At 43.6% G+C, this 9,496-nt stretch overlaps 1 protein-coding gene across 1 annotated transcript in view; it reads right to left on the bottom strand.

The window, feature by feature from the left end:
* Positions 1-2,176: 2,176 nt before the first annotated feature.
* EDEM2 (ER degradation enhancer, mannosidase alpha-like 2) overlaps positions 2,177-9,496 on the bottom strand; it is an 11,905-nt gene continuing 4,585 nt past the window's right edge. Inside the window, exons 5-10 of the mRNA XM_015425238.1 lie at positions 6,255-6,466; positions 5,784-5,925; positions 4,981-5,105; positions 4,049-4,193; positions 3,533-3,654; positions 2,177-2,703 (exon numbers count right to left, since the gene is read on the bottom strand). Coding sequence (XP_015280724.1) covers positions 2,206-2,703; positions 3,533-3,654; positions 4,049-4,193; positions 4,981-5,105; positions 5,784-5,925; positions 6,255-6,466 — 1,244 coding nt within the window. The 3' untranslated portion in view covers positions 2,177-2,205. The remainder of the gene's footprint in view (positions 2,704-3,532; positions 3,655-4,048; positions 4,194-4,980; positions 5,106-5,783; positions 5,926-6,254; positions 6,467-9,496) is intronic.

Raw genomic sequence — 9,496 nt, 5'->3', positions numbered from 1 at the left:
TTATTATGAACGGAGATTGAGGCAGCTTTTCCAAAACAAGTGATTTCATTTTATTCTGCTTATAACAACACTAGACAAAATACATAGAACAAGGCTGACATATATGATTTGAACAGGCAAAACCACACCCAACAAACAGATAACAACCAATCAGAACACAGAGCTCGGAACCAATGAGAGTGGTTCCCACCGAAGTCAAAGGCTTCTCTGATTGGCCTATTTGTCAATCCATGCAAATCTATGTTTAATGGAACTGTGTTTAAGCTAATCACTGCTTTATTTACTTAAGACACAACAAGGTAGTACTCTGAAAGGTACTATAGAGAGCCAATGTGGCATGGTGGTTAAAGTGTTAGACTAGGATCTGGGTAAACCCATGTCCAATTCCCCACCTTGGGCCAGTCACACTCTCAGCCTAACCTACCTCTCAGTGAGGATAATGGTGTAAGCCACTTTGGGTCCCCATAGGGGAGAAAGTATGAGAGGGACTATGGTTCAGTGGTAAAGTCTTTGCTATGCATACAGAAGACCTATTTTCAATCCCTGGCATCTCCAGTTAAAAGGACCAGGCAGTAGGTGATGGGAAAGACCTCTGCCAGAGGCCCCGGAGAGCTACTGCCAGTCTGAGTATACAATACTGAACTTGATGGACCAACGGTCTGATTCAGTATAAGACAGGTTCGTGTAAGTCTTAAAGAACTTGGAGTCTAGCAAAATTGGTGGTGTGGCCAGGTCACTTTGGCTGAAGAATTTTACTTACCTGGCTGGAGCTGGAATGGATCCTAATCAAACCAGGCCCCATTAGCCAGAGCCATAATTAGCTAATTTTTGCCAGAAGCAACAATATAAAATGGTGACCCCTATACTTTCAACATAGTTATTTCAGTAAAAGGTAAATAAACACAAGAGTAATAACAACACATTTATTTTAGTCATGATATACTTTTTCTGCGCCCCTCAGCTTTGTGCACCTGAGGCAAGGGCCTCACTTGCCTTGACCTTGAGACAGCTCTGCTATTAGCCAGCCCATAGGCCTTTAGAACTACCAGGGAATGACACCAGCACACGTGCAGGAGTAAGGAGCCCCTGTAATCCGGTTAGGCAGGAAAGTCCTAAAGAGTATGTAGCCAGAAAGCTTGCTTGCAATGTTCTTTAGGAATTAGTGAGTCCAGAAATATTTTTGTTCTGGATATAAAGTCCTGGGATATCATCTTGACTACCGTACTAACTTCAGAATGAACTTGCTTCTTGGTCCTTGCTCGCCTATGGTTAAGAAAGCACAAACTCTCTGACAGAGGAAGGAAACATTTTTTAAAAGAGGCATATGTGAGGCAAAGCACAATTTCTTCCCAAGGTTCAATGTGAATATTGGTGGGCATGCTCCAGCTTTGCAGGTGTCTGTAATTAATTCATCTTGTCCACAGGATCTTATCTCTGTGAAGGCTGAAGTCAAGAATGTGGCAATTAGTTTGTTAGGTGGGAGGGGGAGCAGGAGTGATGATGCAACCTTCTAGAGAATTCCTGTGAAGATGGGCCCTGCTTGGATTTGGGGTATCACCTGACACCAGAGGGTCAAAGAGTATAATGGAGATAAAGGAAAGGGATGGCTGACTTGGACAGAGGTGAGGACTATGCTGAATCATAGAAGAACACTTGACCCTCTGTTCCTTTGGATTCTGAAATCCTGTGACTCTGCCATCCAATGTCAGGTATCAATGTGCTAGACAGAAGTCAGCTTTTATTGTTTTATGCTATTTAATCAAGCAGACTGTGTTGCCTAATGGTATTTTTCCTATTTCTTTTGTTATCAACCCTTTTCTATTCTTTTAAGAAAAGGTCTGGTTTCTTGTGTGAATGCAGCTTCAAGGGCCCACAAGTCTGAGCACTGCTAGCCTGTCAGAGGAACACTAACTCAGGGGGACCCAGGTCTGGGTCTTGACAGGATATGTTAAGGGCGGAGTCAGAATCTGAGAACTGCAGTGTGATATAGGAAGTGTCTCACTACAGGGGTTGGGGGTTTTTTGCTCTCCTTCTGTTGCTTTCCAAAGCACATGTGCTTCAGCTAAGAACTTACCACATTTTGAAAAACTATATATCTTAGAAGTATATGCCATAGCTAATACCAAGGAAACAGGAAAAGGAAGTTCAAATAAAATATGTTTATTGAATCCAGCATCTCTGAGTCAAGTAATTAGGAAAAGGAAATCATGTGTTGTCCAAGAAGACCTGCCCTAAAACTGCTAATTTTGAGTTAAAAGGTTGACTGGGGCAGCTCAAGAGGGGGATTCTTCTTTCTTTCTGTTTAGAGTTTATTTGCTCCTTACAGCATTCAGAGGGAGGGTCTGCAGAGTCTTTCTGCCCTTCACCTTCTCTTTTATCTGAAGTTCTCATCAAGGTGAATTTCTTACTTCTTTTCAGAGAATAGAATTCCCGGATTAAATCTTCAACTTCCCATTGCTCTTCCTTTTGTTTCTTGCAACAGTGCAAGGCAGCCGGGTCTATCGGATGAGCTTCTGTATTGAAGATGTATCCACCGGCACCAAGAACACATTCACCATATGGTGTCAGCACGACATCAAAGGAGGACCCGTTGTTATGAATAAAGTTATCTGAGTCAAACAACAGATACAAATATTTCACCGTTTCAGCCAAGAAGAAGGACTCCATGCGGTTATCCAATCTGTGATCTCTCAGGTCTTTAATCTAAAAAAAGAACGAGAAGAGATCAGGGGCTATTTCAAAACCTGACAATTGTTTCAGCAACTCTGTTACAATTGTACCAGAGCAGCATACAATGGGAGGAATAATGAGATTAGAAACCAGTAGTGTTGAATCAGATGCTGCGTGTGGTCCATAGGAGACACATAAAAAGTATATGCATTATGTTAGTCTAATGTTTGATGGTGGGAAAGAAGCTTGAGGGGGACCCCTAAGAAACACAAGAAAAATTTCCTTTCCAAGACTCAGTTGATCTGGCCATGTTTTTACAACCTTGTGGCTTGACTACTGTAATGTGCTCTGTGTTGGGCTGTCCTTGAAGATAACTTGGAAACTGCATCTCGTTCAGAATGCAGTAGCCCAATTATTGTAAGAGGCTAGCTGGCAGGAATATATCTTAAAACAGCTATGCTGGCTGCCAGTTTGTTTCAGAGTCTAATTCAAGGTGCTTTAAAGCCCTTCATGGCCCAGGACAAACATGTCTAAGGGATCATCTCCTCCCATATGTCCTTGTGTGCCAATGATGGTCTTCAGGCTGTCACCTTCATTAACCACAGCCAGGTCCATTTCCACTGTAGCTCCCACCCTGTGGAATGGGCAAGGAGAAGAAATCTTCAGGTGGTGCTGCAAGGCCATTTTTATTCACCAAGACTTTAAGTGGGATATAAATAGCAAGCAACTTGGGGGGGGGGATCTAGAATTTTATTTTGCTTTTTAATTATAATGCTTTAACCATGATGTGTAAGCTTCCTTGCACAACAAGAAAAGGTGGGATACAGCTATTTTAATAAAAAATTCAGGAGAGACACTTAACTGTTGCAAAGCCACAATCAACCTTGCTGATCTTCTCTATTGCTTCTACAACATCTCTGCCCAGCTCCAACAGGGTAGGATCTTGTGTAGCACGATATAAATACATTGCACTCTCAATTAGTTCTGAAAAACCCAAACAAATATTACAGACTGTCAGCATAGTTTCCCCCCTCAAAATGCATTCGGATAACCCACAAAGAAGTTGAATACAGGGGTCTGCTATCACCTTAAGACAACAAGGCACTATTGCCCTTTTACTGCTGCCACGTCTGTAGCCAGGCAACACCCTGCCCATGTGGGACCTGTTCCAATATTTTGGTCATTACAGAAAGAGGTCAAACCACAATTGAAATGGGAATATTGCCATGCTTTTTAATGCACCATGGGATCTGCAGCCTTGACCAGTCACAAAGCGAATTCCAAAAGGAAGCTACTATACAGGCATCTGGAGTATCGGTTTGCATAAGCCTTATACACAACAAATGTACTATACAGATCATGCTTACTTCGTACTTACCAGGTCTAAGTGGGTATCCTTCACGTTTTTCCACTGTATAGCCCTGGGGAATGTTATAGAACTCAGGTAGGCCACCGAACTGCCTCCAAACAGTGTAATAATTGAGCAATGTTCGCATTGCATTATCTGTATCTCCAATAAGGCTCTGGGAGAAGACAGAAAAACCCAGGAAGATAACACCGTAAACCAGTGTGGTGTAGGAGTTAGGATGTCTTAGGGATCTGGGAGACTCAGGTTCAAATCCCCACAGTCATGAATCTTGTTGGGTGGCCTTGGACCAGTCACTTTCTCTCAGCTTCACCTACCACAAAGGGCTGGTGTGAGGATCGAATGGAAGAGGGAAGAATGAAATACACTACCCTGAGAACCTTGGAGGAAGGGCAGGATACAAATAACTGGGGATTGACCATGACACACTAAACAGTAAACATCTCTCTTAAGCATAGGCAGTACTGACCTGCTAATAAAACCAACCCACAATGAATAACTAATCATATTCTGAAAATATGGTTTAAAAAGGGTTGGAAATTAAGGAAACCTGAGTGCCTCAATGGCTAAACGGTCCATTTCACATTTGAAAATTTTAACCTAAGCAGTTTGGGTGTTATTTCAAGATTAATTTATGAAACGGCTCCTTTTGTTCCTGTACAGGAATAGCTTTGTTAGATTTTCCGTGGGAATCTTGGATGATACCTCAGAGAAGACTGACGGGGGCCAGAATTTGCTTTCTTGCATCCTTCCTGGTACTGCTGACGTGGCACAAAGAAGTTTCCCAGAGACTGATACCAACCCACGTTTTTTTAAACATACACTTCTGGTTGTCTAGAATAATTTAATAAAAACTTTGGAAGCAATCCAATTTTTACTGTATTGATGGGTCTAGAAAATAGATCAGCAGTGGAAACATGATATCCTTTGGCAGCAGCTGTTACCTGTAAACCAGGCCAGTACGCCTCGAGGGACTGGAAGACTGGCATCGAGACGGTCCCTTTGTACATCTGAACCCAGAGGTACCAATCGTCAAATTTTGTGTAGTTCTGTATGGCTTTGTTATAATCTACAGAAAGAAGTTCAAGTCAAAAGCAATTATTAAAATGGGATACGGAACGTAACTTCTGAGTACAGCAAAACAAGCAGGATTCATATTCTCAGCTCCATAATCTTTGAAGGATTAAATTAGGAGGAATATTGTTAGAATATTCCTTGACATCTTGCAAACAGAACGGCCATACAAAGGTGTTAGAACAGCAGGAAGCGTACTTGCAGGACCAGACCTCACAGTGCAGACATTAGTGCTCAGAAAGCATCCTAAAGGCCATTGGGGGATACACAAGCAGCATCAGCTCAACCACAGTGAAAGCTTACTGATGTTGGCGTTGCTGCTGTTAGTTCAAGTGCAGGGTTTATCTGGCAAGAGACTGGAACAGACTTCAGGTCCAAATGTGTTTTTCTGGTGACAACTCCCCTTCAAAGGCTTAGATGAAGAATGGGGAGCTCTGCGAGAAAAAGGGCCAGGATTTGAAGCTGTGGGTAGGAAGGCAGTTGGATGGTTCCTTGCCAAATCTGGAGCCATTAAGAGACATGGGCCAGAAGCAAGTGGGGAGGAGCATCTTTGATGCAGACAGGTTTCTTATCCAACATCTGGATATACGGCGCTGACAATAAATGTAACACTTTTTTGTGTCTGAATCTAACGGAAGCCATTATAGCAAGAAAGACAGTGTCAGTCTCTTACCGAGGAACATGGACATCAGCTCCTCATCCTGCAAGAGGATGGCTCCTTTAACAAGATACTCGAAGTAGGAATCTACTCCGGCTCCAATGCCAGCATCCTGGGCCACCCACTTGGCAGTTACCACATCAATGTGGTTACCCACCTGAGGGGGGGGGAGAGAAACAGAGAGACAAATTAGACAATTAAAACTCACTTATTAAGAGCTACAGTTTGCTTTTAGAATGATCCCATATTTCCATACCCTTCAAGCAGACCGCCCACTAAGATATACTAGATTTTTCAAAAGCATCTAAGAGAATTGTTAACAGTACAGCCACAAAAGTGTTGACTTCTTAAAGCCATTCTTAAACCTCATTTAGTACCAAAAGTGTACTTTTTAAAAAAGCTCTCCATTCTATACTCTTAAAGAGAGATTTGAATTATAAAAATGGAAACAAAATATGTTTAAACTACCATAACGTTTTTACTCACCAAGCCAATCTCAGACCGATTTTTCCAAAGGGTCTTAAGAGCTTTTCTGGCAACATCTTCAAATACTGGATCACCCGTAAGATGACTCAAAGTAGCAAATTCCACTATAAATGTACCAATACCGGCAGTGCAAGTCACTGGAGTCTCTCCAGGGTTGACTCCATGTAATAAATTAACTGTCCCATATGGCATTCCAGTTGGGGTCTGAAAGGCTGTAAAACAAAGGTGTGTAAGATCACAGGGCTGGAAGACCATCCTCCTCCCACTGTATGGCAATCTGCTTTCTGGTGTAAAGCTAGGCAGCCTGAGAAACTCAGCTTCACTGAAATACAAATATCAGTGCTTCTAGCTCTCATGGCTGTAGAGAAAAGCTTGAAGCTACACGGCAAGGTGTGTTCTGCATAACCATTCATTTTCCAGAGCCTTATAGGGACCAGTGCTATTTAATTTGGGGACAGCAGTGTAGTGGCCAAGTTGGCTAGTGATCCCAAATCATTAAGGATGATGGAAACCAAGGAGGACTGTGAAGAGCTTCGGAAGGATCTCTCTAAACTATCTGAGTGGGCAACAATGAAGTACAGTATTTGTAAGTAGAACAAAGTTTGAGTCCAGCTGCACCTTTAAGACCAACAAAGTTTTATTCAAGGTATGAGCTTTCATGTGCACACACACTTCCTCAGATACATTGAAATGGAAGCTAATAGTCCATACATATAGGCAGAGGGTGAACAGCAAATCAGCATACAACATAATGAAGATGTTCTAACAGCTACAAAGACCAACATGGCTGCCTACCTGGATCAGTGTTCAGAATTGTAAGCCGAAGGTGATACACATAGGAGCCAAAAAATCCCTCCTTTTATATATACGTTGCTAGGACCTGAACTGGCTGAGGCCGAGAAGGAAAAAGATCTTGGGGATGTAGTGTATAGCTTGATAAAACAATGTCAACTCAGTGTGTGGCAGCAGCAGAAAAAGCAAACACCATACTGGGGATTATTAGGAAAGTGACTGAAAAATAAAACTGCCAATATTGCAATCCCTGTGTATAGAGCAATCGTACTGCCTTATTTGGAATACTGTTACAGTTCTAGTCAAAGGATACTGCAGAACTAGACCTCTTTTCTTAGGAGGAAAGAGGCTGAGACTTTCCAGTTTTAAGAAAAGGTAACTAAGGAAGGACATGATAGAGGTTTATAAAATAATGCATGGGGAAGAGAAAGCAGATGGAACTTTTTCTCCTTTCCCCATAATACTAGAACTTGGGGCACCCAATAAAGTTGACAGGCAATACCTTCAGGACAGGCAAAAGGAAATACTTCTTTACTCAATGAGTGATTAAATTGTAGAACTCACTGCCAGTGGATATACTGATGGGCATGAACATCGATTACATCAAGAGGGAATTAGACAGATTCATGAAGGAGAGGTCCATCGATGGCTCCTAGTCAGATAACTGAAAGGAGCCTCTATATACAGAGGCAGCAAGTCTCTGAATACTAGTGAGAGGAAGCAGCATCAGGGGAAGGCCTCAGCTCTGTGCCGTTTGCTGGCACTCCAGGGGAACTGGTTGGCTGCTGTGTGAAACAGGATGCTGCACTAGATTGACCATTGGTGTGATCCAGCAGGATCCTCTATGATCCATGGGTCCATGGGTTTGTTCAGAAGTTAGCCATATAATTTCCCTTTTGTTCCTTTCTTTAGAATCATCAAAGAATCATAGAGTTGGAAGGGACCTCCAGGGTCATCTAGTCCAACCCCCTGTAGAATGCAGGAAATTCACAAATACCTCCCCCTCCACACCCCCAGTGACTGCTGTTCCATGCCCAAAAGACGACAAAACACCTCCAGGATCCCTGGCCAAACTGGCCTGGATAAAAATGGCTTCCTATCCCCAAAGTGTCAATCAGGATTTCCTTGGGTGTGTAACCCTTCCTCGCCTCCTTCTCATGATCTGCCTAAGTTCACAATCTGCATTGGTGTCAGATGGCCTCTGTTTGAAAACCTCCAAAGAAGGAGAGCCCACCACCTCTCGAGGAAGCCTGTTCCACTAACCACTCTGCCAGAAAGGTCTTCCTAATGTTTAGCTGAAAACTCTTCTGATTTAATTTCAACTCATTGGTTCTGGTCCGAAGTTCTGGGGCAACAGAAAACAACTACATAGCATCCTCTATATGACAGCCCTTCAAGTACTTGAATATGGTTATCATATTACCTCTCAGTCATCTCCTCTCCAGGCTAAACATACCCAGCTCCTTCAACCTTTCCTCATAGGACTTGGTCTAAAGACCCCCCACTATCTCCATTGCCCTCCTCTGGACACATTCCAGCTTCTCTATATCCTTCTTAAAATTGTGGTGCCCCAAACTGAACACAATACAATAAAGTGTTAGCAATTTGGATATGTTTTACGTAGAACAGAACACCCTGCTCTGAAGAGCTTACAATACAAACTCAGTACAAGGGAGGTGATATGGAGATTTCTGGGGCAAAAGTTTACATTCATTTCGGAGATGTTTCCTTGGGCTTAGTTTAGTAGGAGATGGGGAATAGTAGGTCATGTCAAAAGCCTCACTGAAAGGGTGGGGTCTGAGAAAGGTTTTGAGGGATATAAAATTAGGGTCCTTTCCGCACTAGACCTTAAATCCTGGTTCAACCCTGTCCCCAAACTTACATTCTACACTAAAGGTGAGTTCACCCCTGTAATTATCTTGGGGTATTTTTTGTTTCCACATTACATTGAGGTCACCGCCATTTCGCCCCACACTTGTCCCGGGATAAACGGATGCTGTTATAACCAGGGATAAATGCAAGGTATTGTGTCACGAGTTGAACTCTGATAAAACCAGGGATGAGATCAGAGGTCATTTCGGGGGGGAACACAGTTCCCCCGGGTGAGGTACAGGGGGCGGGGCACATGACGAAGCCCCGCCCCCTGCTTCCGGCCGCCCCGCTTCCGGCCCTCATTCAGCCAGGAGGAGGCAGGAGAAGAGGGAGGGTAAGTTGCTTCCTCCCTGCCTCTCCCCACCCCTGCCTGCCTGGGGCCAGGGAGGGCCTTTCTGGGGCTTCCTTGCACTCCCACCGGACTTGCAGGTCCACCGGGGCTCGGCAGTGGAGCTGCAAGGCCGGCGACGGCCGGGACCGTTGGTGGCGGGGTGTGTGTGTGGCCTTATGACACACTTCCGGTGATGTCAGGGGGTGTGGCCTTATGACACACTTCCGGTGATGTCAGGGGGTGTGGC

The sequence above is a fragment of the Gekko japonicus genome, unplaced genomic scaffold, assembly GCF_001447785.1.
Source record: "Gekko japonicus isolate JY-2015 unplaced genomic scaffold, Gekko_japonicus_V1.1 scaffold2, whole genome shotgun sequence".
NCBI lineage: Eukaryota > Metazoa > Chordata > Lepidosauria > Squamata > Gekkonidae > Gekko > Gekko japonicus.
This window is presented reverse-complemented; position numbering and strand designations above follow the sequence as displayed.